This window comes from Myotis nattereri (genome assembly GCF_964212035.1).
Source record: "Myotis nattereri genome assembly, chromosome: 5".
In the NCBI taxonomy this organism is placed as follows: Eukaryota; Metazoa; Chordata; class Mammalia; order Chiroptera; family Vespertilionidae; genus Myotis; species Myotis nattereri.
Window position 1 is genome coordinate 68,339,418 of NC_138080.1, and position 22,976 is coordinate 68,362,393.

The following is a 22,976-nucleotide window of genomic DNA, read 5'->3' on the forward strand; positions in this document are numbered from 1 at the left end:
CATTACATTCTAATGTAGTCAATAAATAACTACATAATAAGGTTAAAGAGTGTTTGAAAATATAAATTAAGTTGATTAAATAGGTAAAAAGCATACTTATTATCTTTGGATGTATTTAACTCATTAAGTGTTATATAACTGCAACGATTGGAATGTTATATATTGGACCAAAACACAGAACTACATAAACTGATTTAAGGAATGAAAAATGTCAGGACATACTAGACAATTAAGATGAAGAAAGGGTTGTTCCCACATTTATTCCTAAGAGGTTTCTGAGGAATAGCTCCTAAAATAGTGATAGTGGTGGTCTTGCTAACTCAAGAAAAAGCTATAAACTCCTTACTTGTACTGTTATGAATTCCCTTTAATAATTTTGTTCTTCCCCAAATGAACATATACATTCAACATATAAATGAAAAGTAACTGATAAATGCTTTTCATAATAAGGTACTTTATCACTTATTACTAATGGATATAATTACTTCATTTTAAATGTATTATAACAAGGACAGTTTAAAGACTAGAAAACATTAAAATATATTGAGGATATATGATTTTTAAAAATGCAAACAAGGGACATCTTCCTCAAAAAGGATGAATAAACATCCCTGGAAAGTGCACTCCCTCCCACTCCCCTTTCAGTGCAGACTACATTGTAGAAACAAAATCTCTCTTAGAGAACTAGTTGTGAGAAATAATGACCATCCCTAAAAATATTAAACTCTCAATTTGTACTACTTAAGTGAATATTAATTATTCTTAATGTAAAGGTGTAGCTTTGGGAAAAAGTAAGCCTTTGAAAATTTCAGTATTAGGTCAATCTAGTTGATAGGCATTAAATACAAGAACCCAGGCATTGTCTATGCTTCTTTTTCTTATATGTTTAGAAATCATTTCAGTCTACTCCCAGTTAATTTCAAGCCTGTGGACAGAACTGAACAATGTGAACAAGTTTGGTGATGAAACACAGATTAAGTCCTTAAAATATCTTAATTTCACAGTCCCTTGTCCCATATAATTTATATAAGAAGCACCAAAACTGGAGCCAAGGTCTGAACAGGTAATATATAGTAGGAATTAAAATTTAATCACATCATATTAAACTCTGTAACATTCTCTATTTTGCCTGTTGATATGTAACATAGTTAAGTTCATTACAAGCATTATTTCCTAAGACTTAGGGTATAAGTGATTCTTTTTAGGTATTACCACTTATTTAATAGTGTTTTTCTATATCTTAACATTAAGTACTTCAGTGATAAGTGTACATAATGCAATACATTGTGCCATTTCCCCCTTCCCTGTGTTAAGATATTAACAGAATCAATTCATAAACTAAAACAACTATCAAAACTGAAACAGGCTATCAGTATCACAGATGCATGTCTGAGTAGGTCAACAGCATTTCCCACTTCACATGAACGTATTTTCATAAAAAAGCTTTCTTTAGGCTAGTACAGCAGCAGCTCTTCAGGACAAGTAGATCAGAAGTTTCAAGTGAAAATGATACTGAATTAGTCTAAGAAAACATCAATCCACATTTCTAATAAAGGAAGAAAACTGCTGGTGTCACCTTAACATAAAATTATGCATTTTCCCTTTCAACGTGTGATTTGGTTCATTTACGTGATGAAAGCAAAGCTTTTGGAGTTCTCATGACACACCAATGAGATGGACTAATTTGTCAAGGAACCTCTTATTTGTTTTAATATTTAAGTTAGAACAATACAATAACTAGAGAAAAGTCAGTGCCCCAGTGACTTTAAACCACATCAGTTTCAATATTTGTTTTTCAAAATAATGATCAATTATATCTATGCTTCTGCGACAATAGTGCAATACAGTATACTTTCCTGAATAAGAAGCTGAAGTTTATCCAAGTAGAAGCTTTAAATAAGGTAGATTTATATCAATCTTGCATGTGATATAAAATATATTAGGAAAGCTTAAACTGACTTGTAAATCTATATTCAGCTAAAGCTTCACATAAGCAGCAATGGAAATTAATAGATGTGTACTCAATATAAAACACTTTTCAAAACTACTCCAAATAACAAATGACAAAAAGTGGTCAAGAACAACTGAACATCTGTTGTGTGTATCAGATGTAAAAGAAGAATGGATCCCATGGTTACTTGCACTGTTTGAATTATGTGAAGGTAAATTTAAGACTTAGTCCACTTCCATCTCTCCAGAAGATTTAGTATGCTGTGAGCTGTCTTTTGTTGTATCTGGTTTAGTTTCAGTCCCACTCTGTCCATCCATCTGTCCGTTGTGTTCGCTATTAGCTTTTGCATTGTCTTCTGCAACCTCTACTTTTGGTTTGGGTTTGTAAATGATGGGGTTACAGAAATTATCCAGTTCCTAAAGACATGAAGAATATTGATTACATTAAAAATTCCACTGTTAAATTCCACATTAACTTTCTAAATTTCCATATAATTCCACATTCCTGAATTTATGTTAGCTCAGTTACATAACCAACTGAGTTTCTTCAAATACCTCACTGAGAGATTTACCTTCTGGGCTAGTGCATGTCAGTGGAACTATTTAATCTTTACCAGTGGTTTTTATATAGAATCTTCCTAAAAATTGGTTCCTCATAATTTAAAATATAGTTTACTTCAGCAGGAGTCATTATTTTTAAACATTAAAATTTTTTAATTACAGTTGACATACAATATGATGTTACTTTCAGATGTACAACATACTGATTCAACATTTATATATCTTATGATATGATCACCACAATAAGTCTATTAACTGTCACTATACAAAGTTATTATGGTATCATTGACTATTTTCTTTTTTTTTTTTTATTCTTTTTTTTTAATATATTTTATTGATTTTTTACAGAGAGGAAGGGAGAGAGATAGAAAGTTAGAAACATCGATGAGAGAGAAACATCGATCAGCTGCCTCCTGCACATCTCCTACTGGGGATGTGCCCGCAACCCAGGTACATGCCCTTGACCGGAATTGAACCTGGGACCTTTCAGTCTGCAGGCCGACGCTCTATCCACTGAGCCAAACCAGTTTCGGCGACTATTTTCTTTATGCTTTACAGTTTATCTCCATAATTTCTTTATTTTATAACTATAAGTTTGTACCTCTTATCCTCCCCTCCTTCTTCAACTCTTATACCTATCCCTCGTCCCCTTCCTCTTTGGCAACCATCACTTTTTTTCTCTGTATCATGAAGTCTGTTTCTATTTTGTCTTGATTTTTAGATTGTACACATAAACTAAAATCATCTGCTATTTTTCTTTCTCTACTGGACTTATTTCACTTAGCATAATACCTTCTAGGTCCATTCATGTTGTGGCAAGTGGCAATTTTTCATTCTTTTTTATGGCTGAGTAATATTCCATCTTCCTTATCCATTCACCTACCAACAGACACCTAATTTGCTTCTTTATCTTAGCTACTATAAAAATGCTGTAATTAACAGGGATGCATAATTCTTTTTGAATTACTATTGCAAATAACTTTTAATTAATTTCATTAAAATATGCCTACTGCTCTGTTATGAGAATTATGTCAGCACCTATTTCATGAATTGATATTTTTCAACATTTACATGAAAACATACATACTAACTTTACTTTTTTAAAACAACTGAGTAGCCCATTATGTTGAGAGAATAAACCATGAAAGTAAATGCAATTTAATTATTTAGAAGAAATACAATGTATTTCTAAATTGTTGCTTGCTTGCTTTATTTATTTATTTATTTATTTATTTATTTATTTATTTATTTATTTATTTATTTATATATACATATACAAAAAAGACCATTAAAATATTTTCAAGACCGGTGTCACAGAGATTGAGATAGGGATGGAAAGATAGGGAATAACATCCTGGGGGAATGTTTTAATGGCAAACTGCTTTCATCATACTTAGCACTTCATTTGATGAGGAATAAATTATTACAGCTTCTTTGCAAAACTTTCTCAAAAGGAAAATACGTTTAGTGCTCTATTTGATTAAAATAATACCTGTTTCTGTTAAAAAACATCCGATACCTAAAAACATACTAGGTGAAAAAATCACCTGAAATTCCATATCCTACAGATACTAACATTTTGGGTGATGATCCTTCTAAATGAATGTCCAGGCACACACATATATACAAATATATCCATCTATTAACACATTAATTTATACAGTGAGATAACTTTATATTCTGTAATCTTCATTTTTCATTCAATATGTTGCACACATCTTTATATATAAATAGATGTATCTCTATACTTAAAATATTTAATGACTAGTGTTATATGGATGTATCAATTTATTCATTGACTTGCTTACTGATAGGTATTTTAGGTGTTTCCAATTTTTTACTATTATAAACAAAGGTATTTAATCTGCATATACCTGTGCAATAATCAATTTAGGATGAATTCCTAGATATTTGATTTCCGGGGTAAAGTGCCTACTCATTTTAAATTTGTATGCATATTGAGATACAATATCCCAGAAAAGTTGAAACAGATTTAACCAAGTTACGCAGGGAAAGCATTCATCTTCATACCCTTGACAATTATGGCAAGATTATAAATGTAAACACACAACTTCAGATGGGTGAAAAGAGAGATTTGTATTTTTTAGATTAGTGATAAGGATGAATAATACTTTTTATATTTTCCATATTTTTATTGAACATGTATTTCTTTTGTCAACTGCTTATCCAATGTCTTTATTCATATTCCTATGTTGATGCTGATCTTCATTGAAAAGTTTGTGCCCTATTTTTATGTTTTCTATGATCAACTGAAATTTTCAGTAGTAATGTTTTCAGAATGGAAACTTTATCCTAGAAATAAGATTTTACCATAGGACTTAACACATTTTGAATTATGCAAAGACTGACCATACTGCCAAGTTTACAATGGAGACTTACAGGTCTTACCCAGTCCAGAAAAGTCTAACATATTTGACAGTCAAAAGTTGGCAAAGTGTTTTATTTCATTCTGCATTACAGTTAAAAAAATTTTTTTTAAAAAAAGGCCTTGTGTGACTAATGAAATCAAGGGACAGAGATGACCCACCTAGAATTTTTTCAAAATAAAAAATTATGACTTCCATTAAAAATTTTTAGTGCTTGAACCCCTTAAAAAGAGCATTCTATAGTTTCTTACCTTTGACTTTGCAACTATTTCTGAAACTTTCACCACAGGATCTTGAGTGAGACTTAGTTTATTCTGTGCATTCATCTTACTGTTCAGCCAACTCATGGCTTCATTGATATATTTTTCAACTTTTTCCATTTCAGCAGGATCCAAATGATCATATCTTTCATCCTATTAAAAAAAACTTTACTTAATGGAACATTTTTCAGTAAATAAATTTTATTAATAAAATTTATTGACTATATACCTTGCACATACCCATGTGAAGAAGCCACATACATGTTACATAGAACTGAAGAGACTGGGGCAAAATAAAAATCAGTATGGGTTCTTAAAAGGAAAGGCTTTCTGAAGGATTCAGGCTTAGAAAAAAAATGACTAGTGGTGAATATTCAAGGAAAGGTACTTAGCCAAAAAAGAAGCTGCATGGAATTGAATTTGTTAGGAAAGAGAAATCAGGGAAGCAGGCATATGGAAAACGAAACAAATTTCTGAATATACAACAAAACACTATAGATAAGGGGAATTGCATAATGCTGTCTGAAAAAGAGAATTGCAGCACTAGCTGGTTTGGCTCCGTGGACAGAGGGTCGGCCTGCAGACTGAAGGGTCCCAGTTTCGATTCCAGTCAAGGGCACATGCCTGGGTTGCAGGCTCGATCCCCAGTAGATGGTGTGCAGGTGGCAGCCAATCAATGATTTTCTCTCATCATTGATATTTCTATCTCCCTCTCTCATCCTCTCCAAAAACAATAAAAATATATTTTTAAAAAAGAGAGAATTGCAGCCGCCATACATACAGGACACGATAACAAGCCATGGTTTAAATTGTTAGCCACAGAACCAGAAAAAAAATGGGCAATGCAACATATGAAAAGAGGGTCTCCTGATGAATTGGAGATTGGACATGGAGATAAAGGAAAAGAGAATGAAAAAACACTCCAAAGCCAAAGAACAGAGAGGATGGTGATGCTTCATCAGATACTCGATCCATCTTTCTATTTGTATGATTACAAATTATGTGCCCATCATCTCTCAGTTTCTGTGCATTCCCCCTCTCCTCCCCCACCCCATTTTTCTGAATTCCTTCCAACTTATGGATCATTGCTTAAGTTCTTCCCCATTCATGCTGTATCTACATTCTTAAAAACAAAAAACCACAAACTCTAGCCTTGAACCTCTTCCCAGAAATCCCAACTCTATATCCAACTTCCAAATTGATTTTCTATTTGTGAAGTTTGAAATGATGCCCTATATTTCAATCACCTCCCTACCTACTCTTCCCAGTAAATGGCAATTTCATCCTTCCAGACCCAAATCCTTTGAGTCATTTTGGACTCCTCTTTCTGTTATATTTATATAAATCTATCAGATCTTATTAGCTCTGCCTTCTAAATAAATGCAGCAAAAATCTAACCACTTCTTCCCCCTCCACTACCCAGGTTCAAGTCTCCCATTGTCTCTTGTCTGTATTATTCTAATAATGGCTGCACTAGTCTCTCTGCTTCTAGGTCCCTACGTAAATAAGTTAAATCATATTACTTTTATGCTCAAAATCTGCAATGGATTCCTATTCTCAGAGGAAAAGCCAAACTTTTCTAAAGGCCTAATAGGCCCTTTATGATCTGATAACTGCTTACCCACCACCACTGTTTTAACCACAGTGGCCTCCTTGTTGTTTCTCCAGCATGTTCTCCCCTCGAGGTTTTGCAACTGCTATTCCCTTTTTGTAGAACTTTTTTCTTAGTTATCATGTATCTTGAACCCTCGCCTCCTTCAGTTCTCCCCTCACATATATGTCATCTAATTAGTAGTCTGCCCTTCTGACAAATCTCCACCTCTGACAGTTCCTTACTTTTTCCATAGATTTTTATCACTATATGCTACCTTTTCCCACTAAAGCCTAAGGTTCAATGTTTTTGTTTGATGCTGTAGTTCCAGCCCCTTGAAGGGAGTCTGGCACATGATAAAAACGAAAAATCCTTGAACATAAGTGTCTCTCTTACTTAGGATAATTTCTTAAACCTGCACTCTCAAGAAGACTGCTACAGCCTGGGCCGTAGTTAATTGTATGGGAATCTCCAATACCATGTTTGAAACAGTCTTGGTGTTTTCACTGTTGGCTTGCTCCTCCTATCTTTCCATTATCCTTATGTTCTATTTGTACCTGTTTGGACAGTTAGGACGCTGACATTGGCAGGGACATTCACAAACTTTACCTGGAGTTGTCTTCTGGGTCGCTTGGATTGCAATATTATTTTATAAATTTCACAAATCTTTTTCTGTAATAATTAACCTCTTTCTACATTGTATAGTGAAAAGCACCATAGTTAAGAGTTTGTATGTTAACTTGGTACTGCTTAGGTGTTTTGTTTTTAAGTATTGTTTTTATTGATTTTTGTTTCTTTTTAGAGAGAGAGGAAGGGAGAGGGAGACAGAGAGTGAGAGATAGAAACATCAATGAGAGAGAAACATCAACTCGATCAGCTGCCTCTTGCATGCCCCCGACCAGGAATTGAACCAGCAACCTCTTGTGCATGGGTCGATACTCAACCACTAAACCACAGTGGCTGGGTGATGCTTAGGTTTTAATCCTGACCCTCACTATTTACGACCTTGACAAGTTGCTTAAGCACTGCATTTTTCTTATATATCCTTGTGAGAATGAAGTAAGATAATCCATATGAAATTGCTTCAAATTCACTAAGTGCTTGATCAACGTAAGCTATTATTGATACTCTTCTTGAATCTTTCAGGTGCTAGCTAGCCTTTCCTGCCCAGCCAGCATGGCTCAGTGGTTGAGCATCAACCTATAAACCAGGAACTCATGGTTCGATTCCCAGTCAGGGCACATGCCCAGGTTGCGGGCTCAATCCCCAGTGTGGAGCGTGCAGGAGGCAGCCAATCAATGATTCTCTCTCATCACTGATGTTTCTCTCTCTCTTTCTCTCTCTCTCTCTCTTCCTCCTCCTCCTCCTCTTTTGTTAAATTCAATGTAATGGCAATGATAAAAATTGGGAAAATTATGTATTCCCTTGCTACCAAAATGAATATTTAATTTTTTTTAATCTTCACCTGAGGATATGTTATCTTCTTTGGTTATAGAGAGAGAGGGAGGGAGGGAGAAATATTAATGTGAGAAACATCGATTGACTGCCTCCTGTATGCACCTTGACAGGAGATTAAACCCTTAACCTGGATATGTGCCCTGACTGGGAATCAAACCCGACTCTTCAGTGCATGGGACAATGCTCTAAACACTGAGCGACACAGGCTGGGTGAATATTTATTTAAAGCAGGAGTCAGCAAACTTGTCCTACAGACCAAATACAGTCTGCCACCTGTTTTTAAATAAAGTTACTTTGGAATGCAGCCAGGCCCATTAATGTACATGTCATATATGGTTGCTTTTACACTACAATGAAGAGTTGAATGGCTGTATAGAGATAAAGCCTGAAAAGCCTAAAAGCCTATTTGTTCATTTAAAGAAAAGTTAGCCCAGCTCGCATGGCTCCATGGTTGAGCATCAACCTATGAACCAGGAGGCCATGGTTTGATTCCAGGTCAGGGCACATGTGCTGGTTGCAGGCTCAATCTCCAGTGTGGGGCGTGCAGGAGGCAGCCAATCAATGATACTCTCTTATCATTGATGTTTCTATCTCTCTTTCTCCTTTCCTCTCTGAAATCAATAAAAAAATATTAAAAATATTTAAAGAAAAAGTTGGCTAACCTCTGGTTATAGGGAAAAAAATGATAAGCTTAATTTTGTTAAATCTTATTGTTATATCCAAGTGGAGATATCATTATTTAACTAAATTTTTGAAGCTTAAAATCAGTGGAAAGGTCAAGGGTAGTAATATAGATTTGGGTATGTATATAAAAGAACCATGGGTACAGGGGATTGCAAGTGAGTAATAGACTAGAAGACAGAGGGAAACCAAAAGAAAAAGGACACAGGACAAAAATAAAGGCTAGCAGAGACCAGTTACAAAAAGGCCTGTAATAAAAAAGGTCCAAGAAAACCTCTCACTATGGATTTGATCAATGGATTAATTTGTAATGTGGTTTTAGGAAATTAAAAAAAATTAAAAGCACATACCTGCACTGTATTTTAAATGCAGTAATATCATTTACTGATAATTCTCATAAAAAATGAAAAGTTTCAAGTTGGTGCATAATGTCTCTGAAATTTGGTAGCAACAACTGTCACAGCTTTGTACTGAGAACTTTTAGATTTGCCCCACTCTCACCATGAACTCCACATGCCATCATCATCAGTTGACTTTATGAATTCAATACCTTGTTTCTGTACGCTTCTATCACTTTCATGACAAGTTGTATCTTTTTCCCCAAGTCGGTTAAAGCTTTTGGTCTCTCTTCATGTTCCATGTATCTCATTTGAATAGGCTGGCCATATTTCTGTTAACATAAGTAAATTTTTTTAAAAAGAAAAAGTTACTAACAGAAAAAACCTTTTAACAGAAGACATTGAATATTATGTATATTATGTTTATTAATTAGTTTAAAAATGTACACTGTATTATAAATGCAGTGCTTTATAAAATAAATTGTATTTTTTCAGAAAAAAAAAATCTTTGGACCCTGGAATGGGGAGTTTCTAAATGTTAAAATAGCCTATATAACATTCAGGAGAGGTATAATATAGAAGAATGAGTAACTATTTTCTTTCAAATTGTTTATATACTTAAATAAGAATCAGTTTACTTTAGATGTTCAGAAAAGTTACAAAGGAAATAAAAGACAGACACAAGCACTTCTTATCACTTTTCTCTAATGTTAACATTTTATACCAGCACAGCGTATTAGTCAAAACTAAGAAACCAACCCTGATACATTACTATTAATTGAAATTCACACTTTATTTGGACTTCATCTTTTTCTGTTCCAGGATACCATATTGCATTTAGTATATACATCATACTTTTTATTATAAATATATCTGAAGAAGAAGCAAGTACTGCATTTTAAATTTCTAAAAGCCATCTCAAAACAATAGTAAAGCCTATAAAAACTTATGTAGCACTCATTTTTATGGTTAATTATACATTTGAGGCAAAACATCTACTTGGGGTGCTTTTGGGCTTTTCCAGTTATTTTTATTAGCATTAGCTGCCTGGCTGTTCCTATGGCCCAAAATACATGCATTCTCTTAGGGAGATAGGAAGTAAAATAACCAAGAAGATAAATGTGATAAAGCCTTGTATTGCTGTCATAAGCTTGGGTTTACTAGTTGCTTTCTAATTATTCCCTTTGGAAGTAATTTATTGGCATGAAAGTAATTGTTGCAAGATATCAACTTCTTTTGCTTAACTTCTTCTGCACCCCCATCCTCCAGTTAACAGGTTGCTTTTTCCCATATTCTAGAAATCCTTATTAATGCCATTATTTAGCTTCTATGCAGTCCCTTGCTACTCAAAGAATGATTTAGGGACCAACTGCATCAGAGTCTTTTAGAAGCTTGTTAAAACTGCAGAATCTTGGGCCCACCTCGATATACTGAATCATAATCTGCATTTCAGTAAGAGCCTTAGGTAATTCATGTACACATTTAAGCCCACTATGATCCACACTAAGAAGGAAAGACTAAAATTCCCTGTCATCCTTCCAGTCTGAGTTTCTAATCAAACTACTTTTTTTTCAGGAGGAGGGTTGGGTAGTAAGGAGGTGAAAAAGGATTACTAGTGGTCTTTTCTTAAAATCATACCATTGGCCTAGAAAAAGGGAATCTGGTGACCACGTCTCCTTATTTCTTTGTAAAAAGAAAATTTTTGAAGTTCTTTGCTGACCAAGTGTCCCCACAGTTGCAATGTGAAAATCAAACCAGTGAAGGGGGAGAGAAGCTGAGGAAGTGTGACTCCTCTAATAAGAAGGGGTCAGGTTGACAAATCACTTTTAATAAGGCGTCTCAGAAATATATGGTTTGTTTAAGTAATACCAACATTCTGGTCATCTAAATATTTATATCTGAGTATCATAACAGACAAATATGATTATTATTTGATTTCAATTACATGTAGCATTCCTCACTTCTCAAAATGCTTTTTAAATGAGAAAGAACATTTCCTCTTACACGTCTGCCTTAGTAATTTCTTACATATTTATGAAAAAAAAAATACACCTTACAACCAATTTTTAGGAAAACTTAATAATATTCTATTTTATACTAACAGGGACTTTAAAAAGTTTACCTTTAGTTCTTGAAGCCTATCCACATAAACTTGTTTAGGTTGGTCCTCTCCTTCTTCATAAAGCCAATTTTCTGTCTCTTCCAATACTGCAGACAGTTTATTCAAGTCCTAGATAAACATTTAAAAGACAGTGACTGAAAATGCTCTCCTTAGAAATACAAGTTCAATGAAGGAATACTGTTTTCAAATATAGAAAACTGAATTTCATATTTTCTGACTTTTATTCATAAATGTTCTTCACCATACTTCCACTAATTGGAAAAATAAGAACCATTCCTAAATGTGCTCAAGAAGATTGACAATAATGCATTTAACACATTTATTTATATAATTTGTATTAGCAGTCACCAGCAAATACTTAAGTAGTTCTCGTTAAAAATTGTAAAATTTATACTTCTTTTTTTTAGACTTTACCTGAGGATATGTTTTTTATTGATTTTTAGAGAGAGACAGAGGGAGGGAGGGAGAGGGGGAAGGGAAGATGAGCGAGAGAGAAAGAGAAACATAGATATAAAAGAAACATCAATTGGTTTGCTCCCATATATGCCATGATTGGGAATAGAACCCCAAACCTCCTGGTGTAAGGAATTACACTCCAACCTACTAGCCACCAGGCCAGAGCTAGACTTACTTCTTGAGTGATGAACTTTTCATAGACAGTGCCCAGCTTGTCTCTAAAATCATATACATATTCTTCAACAGCATTCTTAGCATCATTTCTCTCTTTCTCCAATTTATCTTGCATTATCATTTTCCCCTATTCAAAAAGTTTCAGATTAGTTGCCATTAAGAATATTAGGGAGTTAGGGATATGCAAATCAAAACCACAATGAAAATATCACTTCATACCTACTAAGATGGCTAAGTAAAAAACAAAACAATTCTGGTGAAGATGTGCAGAATGTGATATACACTGCTGTTGGAAATGTACAATGCTGCTGCAGTGACAAAAAAAGTTTGGTGGTTCCTCAAATAACAGTATGGCCCAGCAATTAGGTATATATCCAAAGTAGCAACTCAAACAGATATTTGTATGCCAGTGTTCACTGCAGTAGTATTCATAATAGCGAAAAGGTGGAAGTTGTCCACTAACAGATAAATGGATAAATAAATGTATATATACACAATGGAATATTATCCTACAACAGAAGTTCTGATACATGTTACAACATGGATAAACCTTGAAAATATCTAAGTGCAATAAGTCAGACACCAAAGGACAAATACTGTATAACTACATTTATATAATAAATATTGTATGATTACATTCACCTACAATAGGCCAATTTATAGAGACAGAAAGTGGATTAGAATTTTTATTTTATTTATTTATTTATTTAAATATGTTTTTACTGATTAGAGAGGAAGGAAGAAGGAGAGAGAGACAGAAACATCAATGATGAGGGAGAATCATTGATTGGCTGTCTCCTGCACAGCCCCATTGAGGACTGAGCCTGCAACCTGGGCATGTGCCCTTGATTGGAATAGAACCCGGGAGCCTTCTGTTCACAGGCTGATGCTCTATCCACTGAGCCAAACCAGCTAGGGCTAGAATTTATATTTAAAAAAAGCCACATAGACCATGTCATTGTACATACTCAGGTTCAAATTCTAGGTTTCCCATTTATTAGCATCGAGAAAAGTCACTTAACCTCTCAACCTCAGTTTTCTCATCCTAAAATACAGAGCATACTTCTGTTTAGCTCATAGGGTTAATAAAATTGACAGAGTCCACATAAAATATTTAGTCCAGTGCCTGGCATGTAACTGATGCTGAAAAAATGTTACCCCTGAGAGGAAATATAATATAGTGGTTGTGATCTTGAGCTTTGGATACAGACTACCTGGATTTAAATTAAAGGTTACTCTCTACCTTGAGTGATCTAGTCTACTTGCTCCTGTTTCCTCATCTGTAAAATGTAGCCTTCCAGCAGTACCTACATCATAGGGTTGTTCTGAGGATTAAATAGGATATCAACGTGTTTAAGATGCTAGCAAAAATTAGTACTGTTATAATCAAAAGCAAAAAAAAATATTGGGGGCTAGTATTACTTGAAGAAAAAATTTCACTTTAATAAAAACACTATTTTAAACAGAAGACTTCAGTATACTGACATTTGTGAATTTAAAACAGTGAAACACTTAAAAACTTATATGCAAAATTTGCCAGAATTGCACTTCCTCACAATAATTTCTTTGGGAAAATTAGTTTCAAAACACAAATTATGAATTATTCAGGGTCTGCAGGAATACTTGCTTCACATAAAATGCAGCCTTCAATAACTAATGCATAAGTGATATAGGTAGGTACTAAAAAGAGCAAGCACTGTAAAGTCAAAATCTTTTTTTTAAAATTTATTTTTTATTAAATTTATTGCAGTGACATTGGTTAATAGTCAGAATCTCATGAAAAAATTCCTAGAATAATGTGCAGAAGATGGAAGAATATTGGGGCACTTCAAAGAAAACTGACCTTTTTTTTTTAATATATTTTTATTGATTTCTTACATAGAGGAAGGGAGAGAGATAGAGAGTCAGAAACATTGATGAGAGAGAAACATCAATCAGCTGCCTCCTGCACACCTCCCACTGGGAATGTGCCCGCAACCAAGGTACATGCCCTTGACCGGAATCGAACCTGGGAACTTTCAGTCCGCAGGCTGACGCTCTATCCACTGAGCCAAACCAGTCTTGGCAAAACTGACCTTCTTTAATGCCAGCCAAGCCTGCAGAAACTAGGAAACACTACTGAAGTGTAAATTTTAAAAATAAAAATAACCAGACCTGTGTGACTCAGTGATTGAGCATCGACCAATGAACCAGGAGGTCACGGTTCAATTCCTAGTCAGGGCACATGCCCAAGTTGTGGGCTCGATCCCTAGTGGGGGTGTGCAGGAGGCAGCCAATCAATGACTCTCTCTCATCATTGATGTTTTGTTTTTTTCCTCTCTCTCCCTCTCCCTTCCTCTCTGAAATAAAAATAAATAAATAAAAATAAATTACTTCTTATACAACTACTTATGTTAAAGAAACAAAACTCTAAACATTTAGACATGTAAGGAAAATTTCAAGAATGACAACAGATTTTACAAAGTATTAATTGTAAGTCAGAAAGCATTCTGAATAGAGCATTAATCTTTTAGGACAACACATTAGAAGAGGGGAGCTGCTATTACTTCCCCATAAGGTATCTGCTGGGTGTTACTGTTAAAGACAGAATAAAAGGAGTAGGAATCACTATTGTTAGACTGAGTCTTCCTCTATAGTGGAAATAATCATGTTTCTCATATAACTAAGATGAAACTGTACTGTACATGACATTAATACAGCTCAATATTTTGTCCAAGTAGTTCAATGATCTATTTAATAATTTCTTAGGAGTTACAGACTAATTACCTCATTTGGGGGGATAACTGTTGACTTCTACAAAAATCTCAGAATACACTACTACCTATTTCAACATCAACTCGGATTTATATACCTCATTTTCAATGTAGCTATTGAGAAGATCTTGGCCCAATTGTCTACACAGGCTACTCTGGATAGGTAGATCAATACTCTTGACTCTTCCTTTTTTAATGGTCTGGTTTAATCGGTCTTGTTTGTCTGAGGGAGCTGTCTGAAAACACAAAAAAACACAAAAGAATAATAAAATAAATTTCTAAAGCTAGTTTAAAAATAGATTTAAGAGTAATTTCAGATGAAACAAGAAAGTAAAATCAAACAAAACTTAACTATATTTTAAAATACTACTTAAATGCTGATAGTATTTTATACTCTGCACATTAAGTCTTTTCACATAAAATATATTGGGCTGGAAATGCAAATTAAAACCATAATGAGATGCTACTTCACATCCATTGGGGTGGCTATAATATAAAAAATGGAAAATGACAAGATTCGGTGAAGATGTGAAGAAATTGGAACCCTCATTCATTACTGACAAGATTGTAAATTAGAGCAATTCTGGAAAACAGGCAGTTTCTCAAAAAATAAACACAGATATACCATATATCCAGCAATTCCAGTCCTAGGTACATGCCCAAGCTAATCAATAGTTAGATGAAATGTGGTATGCATTCATACAATGCAGTATTATTCAGCTATACAAAGTACTGATACATCCAACAACCTGGAAAAACTTGAAAAACATTAGTGAAAGAAGCTGTCCAGAATAGGCAAATAGATTAATGGTTGCCTAGGACTGGCAGAAAACAGGGAGTTACTGTTAATGGGTACAGGGCTTCTCTCTGTGATGATGAAAATGTAAAATTGATTGTGAAAATGGTTGAAAAATCTGAGTTTATTAAAAACCATTGAGCCCTGACCCATCTGTGGTTAGAGCATCAGCCCATGCACCAAAGTGTCACAGGGTCGATGCAAGCCTTGGTCAGGGTTTGTGTGGGAAGCAATCAGTGGATGTGTCTTTCTCACATCGATGTTTCTCTCTCTCCCACCTCTCCCCCACCTTCCTCCTCCCTCCTCCCTTCCACCCTCTGTAAGGATCAATGGAAAAAATATCCTTGAGTGAGGATTGAAAAACAAAAACAAAAACCAAACCCTTGAATTGTACACTTAAATGGGTGGATTGTATGGTAGGTAAACTGTATATCAATAAACAAAAGCAAAAAATATTAGGTAAAATTAAAAATTTATAAAAATAGGTTTCAGGTTTTAAATTACTTAAGAGCCTAATAGTAAAAACTGAATATAATCTCTGAAGAAAAATCTATATAGCTAACCTACACAGATTAAATTCTGTTCAGGTTAGAACAATCTATTGAAGATGATAGTTTAGAACTGTAGCCACATTTATCTGGGTGATGCTCCTTTTATCAGCAATGATGTCATTTTTAAAAATTAAATTTATTGGGGTGATACTGGTTAATAAGATTATAGTATAGGCTTCAAGTACAGATTTCTATGATACATCATCTGTATATTGCATTATGTGCCCACTACTCAAAGTCCCATCCTATGTCACCATATATTTGACCCCTTTACCTTTCACTACCCTCATCCTTCTTTCCTCTGATAATGACCATACTGTTTTCTGAGTTTTTGTTTATTTGTTTTTCTTGTTTGTCCATTTATTGCTTTCAGTTTTTTAAAAATATATTTTATTGATTTTTAACAGAGAGGAAGGGAGAGGGATAGAGAGTTAGAAACATCAATGAGAGGGAAACATGGATCAGCTACCTCCTGCACACCTCCCACTGGGGATGTGCCCGCAACCAAGGTACATGCCCTTGACCGGAATCGAACCTGGGACCTTTCAGTCCGCAGGCTGATGCTCTATCCACTGAGCCAAACCAGCTAGGGCTGCTTTCAGTTTTATATCCTACATATAAGTGAAATCATATGGTTCTTGACTTTTTCTGTGTGACTTATCTTGCTTAGTATGAGAAAGACAATGAATGATGTCTTCGTAAAACAATGACTCTCGTTTATCCTTTATATTTTTTTTAAAAAAATATTTGTTTTTGCACAAAGAAAAATATTTTATAATATGCAGCCAAATGCTTACAGTAGTTAATTTTGAGATGCAGTGTTACAGCTAATTTAAGTTTTCTTCATATAATTATTTTATTTTCTATTTTCTCTGAGATTGTATTTTTAATGAAGTTACCAAAAAATACATTTTTCTTACCAAAAAGTTAATTTTACTTATATAATATTATCAAGTTCATTCTTTAAAACATCTTCTATAATATAAATCTTTGAAATGTATTTATTCTGGTTATGTGCTTTCTCTACATTTCCATATTAGTGAGATTAAAAATATCAAGTGTGCCCTAACTGGTTTGGCTCAGGGATAGAGTGTTGGTCTGCGGACTCAAGGGTCCCGGGTTCGATTCCGGTTAGGGGCATGTACCTTGGTTGCAGGCACATACCCAGTAGGGAGTGTGCAGGAGGTAGCTGATCGATGTTTCTCTCTCATCGATGTTTCTAACTCTCTATTCCTCTCCCTTCCTCTCTGTAAAAAATTAATAAAATATATTTTTAAAAAATCAAGTGTACTAGAGGCCCAGTGCACGACATTCATGCACTGAGGAGGTGGGGGGTGCTTCAGCCCGGCCTGCCCCCTCTCACAGTCCAGGAGTCCTCGCTCCTTACCACATGCCTACTCACTGCTCCTTACCGCTCGGCTCGCTGCTCTTTCCCACTGCTGCAGAGATGGGAGAGGCTACCGCCACCACTGCTGCACTCACCAGCCATGAGTCTGGCTTCTGGCTGAGCGGTGCTCTCCCTGTGGGAGCGTACTGACCACCATGAGGCAGCTCCTGTGTTGAGCATCTGCCCCCCTGGTGGTCAGTGTGCATCATAGTGACTGGTCGTTTTGCCATTTGGTCGATTTGCATATTAGCCTTTTATTATATAGGACTGGAGAACCAAGATGGTGGTGTAAACTCCGATGCCTCCCACAATCACATCAAAGTTACAACTAAAATACAGAACAACCATCATTCAGAACTGCCTGAAATCTGACTGAATGGAAGTCCTACAACTAGAGAAGAAGAGAGCACATTCTTTTTTACTTCTCTCAGTAAAGAAAGACTGATAGGAGGGGCAGAGGAATAGAACAGGCTGCTCTGACAACCACCTGTGGCATTTATTTTTAATCAGGAGTAATATCTCCAAGGCCTCACATGAGAAGCAGGGGATCCCAGCTCCACACTAAACCCCCAGCCCAGGGTTCCAGAACTGGGAAGAGAAGTCCCCAAAACTTCAGGCTGTAAAAACCAGTGGGGGTTATGGCTGAGTGACATGGAGGCTGCTGGAGACCCAGGTGTTCCTCTTGAAGGGCCCATACATAATCTTTCATAGTCCAGCTTCCTCTGAGCTCCAGTGCTGGGCAGAGGCTTTAGGGGAATCCAGGAACATATGGGGAGGAACTGGACTGTCAGATATCAGGGCAGGAACTTGGAGGTGGCTTTCTCACAGCCTGGGGTGCTCACAGGGTTCATGGTTCCCATGTTGGTAGCTCCCCTATGGCAGAGTGAACTGGCAACCATATCTGAGTTTCCATCAGCATGGCCCATACTGTTTTCTCTGCCCTGATGATTCCCTGAGATCTCGCCCCATCCAATATGCAGCCCCATCCAAGCTGTTTGCAGATACTTTTTTATATGAATGGCCTGTCCTGGCTCAGGCTTCAGACTTTGCTAAAATCTCTTAAATAAGCAGCAGCTGGAGTCAGCCTGTCACAAACCTATCAATAATGGGCCCAAGACCCAGCACTAGCACCAACCTGCCTTGCTTCACAACTGGGCCTTGCCTAGGCACTTGCTAGCCCAATACAAGTAGCAGCAATCTGTAGATCTCTCTGTAGCTCCTGCTGGGAGGCCCCAGAGCCAGTGTGACCAATAGACAGCTTAAGACTATACCAGTTTACAACTCTTCACATCCACAAGCGACACACTCAAAGGGAAGACTCAGTGAGCACCAACGCCCCACTGAAGCAAGTCCTGCTTCACAGGGTTGTCTCCTGCACAGTTCTTCCACTGTAGTCGCAGCTGGTCCTCACAGACAATTGGCCCGTGGGTCAACTCCTCCCAGTGATGCCAAAAGCAGTCAAGGCTCAACTACAAGACTGTGCACAAAGCCCACACAGGGGCACACCTCGAGTGCCCAGCTCAGGTGCCTGGGGAGGCTGAGCCACTGGGCCCTGTAGGACACCTATTACACAAGGCCACCCTACCAATTCCAGGAGACATAGCAGCTCTACCTAATTCATAGAAACAAACACAGGGAAGCAGCCAATATGAGGAGACAAAGAAACATGTTAAAATGAAAGAAATGGAAGCAAGCAATCTACTGGATACAAAGTTCAAAATAATGGTTATAACGTTACTCAAGGATCTTAATGAGAGCTTCAAGGGACTTAGTGAGCCTTTCAAGGATCTTCGTGAGAATTTCAAAGACATTAAAAAGGACCAGTCAGAAATTAAGCATATACTAGTTGAAATAAAGAATAATGTATAGGGTTTTAACAGTAGAGGATTCCGAGAATCAAATCAATGATTTGGAATATGAGGAAGCAAAAACATACTCAATCAGAAGAGCTAAAAGAAAAATAATCCAAAAGTATGAAGATAATGTAAGGAGCCTCTGGGACAACTTCAAGCTTACCAACATTCGCATTATGGGGGTGCCAGAAGAAGAGTGAGAGCAAGATAGTGAAAACCTATTTGAAGAAATAATAATAGAAAACTTCCCCTACCTGGTGAAAGAAATAGACTTATAAGTCCAGGAAATGCCAAGTCCCAAACAAGAGGAAGCCAAAGAGGCCACATCAAGTAAGACACATCATAATGAAAATGCCAAGGTTTAAAGACAAAGAGAGATTCTTAAAAGAAGCAAAAGAAAAGCAGTTAGTTACCTATAAGGGAGCGCCAAATGACTATCAGCTTATTTCTCAAGAGAAACTTTGCAGGCCAGATGGTGTGGCAAGAAATATTCAAAGTGATGAATAGCAAAGACCTACAACCAAGATTACTCTACCCAGCAAAGTGATCATTTAGAATTGAAAGTCAGATAAAGAGCTTCACAGATAAGAAAAAGCTAAAGGAATTCATCACACCAAACCAGTATTATATGAAATGTTGAAGGGTATTCTTTAAGGAGAGGAAGAAGAAGAAAAAAAGATAAAAAATATGAAAAATAAAATGGCAATAAATACATATCTATCAATAATTGAGTCTAAATATCAAAATAAATGAACAAGAAATCAACAAGATAAATTGATGAATAAAATAGAACCAGAGGCATGGGAATATAAATCAATCTCAGAAGGAAGATAGGTGTGGTGAGTGGGAAGAGATTAACCAAAGATATACATATATGTATTACTGATGGACATAGACAATAAGGTGGTGAAGGCCTGGAGTAGGGCAGGAACCGTATGGAGGGGGACAATGGGGGAGTAATGGGGGACATCTGTAATACTCTCAACAATAAATATTTAAAAAATAAAAAAATCAAGTGTATTAAAAACATGCAATATAAAGAAAATACATAAACTTAAATTATTCAATCCCAAAAAGACACAACCATAGAAATAGTAAAACAAACCTTTGTTTTGGCTCCTGTGTGATCAATTTCCTCTTCAGGGGTGTGCTCAGCATGACATTTTGGATGACCTTCTTCTTGGTCAACCTGCATTTTATCCTGAAAAGAAAATAAGTAATTGATAGTATTTGTAGTGTCTATTTTTTTTTTTTAATAAACAGCATCTTAGAGTTCAAGTCTGTTTTGAAGTGTGTAAATAGTAAAATAGAAGCTTGTTTTCAATCATGAGAATAACTACAAGTAACAGGTAATTAAAATGAAAAGATCTATTTGATGCTGTGAATAAATCTTGTGTGATTCACCTGTGGTAAAAACACACACAAAATAAATGGAAAAATTTCAAGTCAAATTCATAAAAGCAAGCTTACAAACAAGAACAACAGCAAAAAACCCCTATTAAATTTCACATGAAAAATGTCAATAAAGAATTTAATGTGGGAAAATAAAAAAGATACAGAACTTATGTACTTCATAAATTCAATATTTTTAAATGTAACAAAATACTCAAGGAAATACAGCAAAATTGTCAAAGTGGATGTCTATGAATTATTATAACATAAACTTAAATTTTTTTTCTGTCTAAAAGACAAACTTTCAACCAGTTAAGGCTGCCAAAATGGGCTCTCTATTTGGCAAATAGTACTAAGTATTAGATTTTTCTGGTTTTAAAAATCTTATCCTTTACTGTCCTTTCAAAGAGAAGAAAGCTTAGGATTCAGGAATCAGTATAATTTAGGTCTTCTAATATATCTGGAGTTAAGCACATACAGGATAATCAGAAGGCTAGCTTTAATAAAAAAATAAGTTTATTTGTGCCAAAGACAAAAACAAGTTATAAGTGTTCTTTATAAAAGGACAATTATTTCTGACATATCAACTCACCCTGCACCTTCTAACTGTACATTTTCTTCAACCCTGTGATTGAGAAAAGGTGAAAAAAGTAACATGGGTGCTATGGCTGGTTGCTCAGTGGTTAGAGCGTTCAGGAGGCAACCAATCAATGTGTTTCTCTGACACAGATCTCTCTCTCTCTCTCTCTCTCTCTCTCTCTCTCTCTCTCTCTCCACTCTAAAAATAAATGGTAAAAATATCCTCAGGTGAGGATTAACAATAATTTAAAAAAAGTGACAGTGGTGAGTTGATGTAATGTAGGAAAACACAATTACATTATTTACTCCATTTTTTATAATACTAAGAAAAGATGCTGCCAATTCAAAGGCCAAAATGCTTTGTCATTTGGAATTTTTAAAAAATATTTTTATTGATTTCAGAGAGGAAGAGAGAGGGAGAGAGAGATAGAAACATCAATGATGAGAGAGAATCATTGATCAGCTGCCTCCTGCATGCCCCCTACTGGGGATCAAGCCCGCAATCCTGGCATGTGCCCTTGACCAGAATTGAACCCGAGACCCCTCAGTCCACAGGCCAACGCTCTATCCACTGAGCCAAACCAGCCAGGGCTCACTTGGCATTTTTGTTTTATACTTACTCAAAGAGCCCTTCTAGTGTGTATATATATTTATACATCTAAAGGCAAATTAACCAAATAAATTGGTTAAAGTAGTTCTAAAACTTGTTCACATTCAGAAGCCAATGCTTCTGAAAATCATTTAATTAATTTGTTAATGTATGTATTTTTCTACATAATAATGTCCTTTGTGCCATCAAGACCATTAGCAAGTGACCTATCATTTGTTTAAAAAATTGCTCTAGTGTAGGCCTTTAATATCTCTCTATATAAAAGCCTAAGTGACTGTTACCACCAAACAACTGGACCAACTGGTTGATGAGTTGCTATGATGTGCACTGACCACCAGGGGCAGACGCTCAATGCAGGAGCTGCCACCTGGTGGTCAGTGCACTCCCACAGCCAACCTCCCTCAGCCTCCCCCTCCCCCCTCCCCATTCCCTGCCTGCCAACCTCCCGTGGCCCCTCCCCCCTGCTGTCCAGCCAACCTCCCTGGGGTCCCTCCCCCTGGTCGGCCAACCTCCCACGGCCCCTCCCCCCAGCTGGCCAACCTCCCGTGGCCCCTCCCCCTCATCCAGCCAACCTCCTACAGTCCCTCCCCCAGGGCCCCAATTGGGGGGGCCCGGCAGGCCAACCTCCCACGGTCCCTCCCCCTGGCGTTGCGGGGACGGGATGAGCGGGAGCGGCAGGCGGTGTTGAACTGCTGGTTTCAGCCCAGTCCCTGCAGGCCACGCCAAGGGACCCCCACCGGTGCATGAATTCATTTATCAGGCCTCTAGTACTCTATATTTAATTAGAGGAATTTGAAACAGGATTTTACATACCACATCATCTTTGCTTTCATCCTTAAATGACGTTTCTGTCTCCATAGGAACATCGCTGTGATCCCCTTCTATATTTTGCTTCTCAATTACTGATGCACTAGCCACACTGAAGATTCCATGGATGTTAATGCGAACTTTAACCTTCACTTTAGAACTATCACCATCAGACTGTGGAAAAACATTCTGAATAGTGAAGCTCCCTTAAAGAAAAAAAAGCTTTGATCAATACATGGGCCTCAGATTAACTCATACAGTTCATTAAAT

The 22,976-nt window shown here is 36.2% G+C and overlaps 1 protein-coding gene across 1 annotated transcript in view; it reads right to left on the reverse strand.

The window, feature by feature from the left end:
- Positions 1-1,069: 1,069 nt before the first annotated feature.
- HSPA4L (heat shock protein family A (Hsp70) member 4 like) overlaps positions 1,070-22,976 on the reverse strand; it is a 51,969-nt gene continuing 30,062 nt past the window's right edge. The window contains exons 12-19 of the mRNA XM_081091757.1: positions 22,713-22,912; positions 20,424-20,519; positions 14,830-14,967; positions 11,980-12,105; positions 11,349-11,456; positions 9,439-9,558; positions 5,150-5,311; positions 1,070-2,367 (exon numbers count right to left, since the gene is read on the reverse strand). Of these exons, the coding sequence (XP_080947883.1) occupies positions 2,176-2,367; positions 5,150-5,311; positions 9,439-9,558; positions 11,349-11,456; positions 11,980-12,105; positions 14,830-14,967; positions 20,424-20,519; positions 22,713-22,912 (1,142 nt within the window). The 3' untranslated portion in view covers positions 1,070-2,175. The remainder of the gene's footprint in view (positions 2,368-5,149; positions 5,312-9,438; positions 9,559-11,348; positions 11,457-11,979; positions 12,106-14,829; positions 14,968-20,423; positions 20,520-22,712; positions 22,913-22,976) is intronic.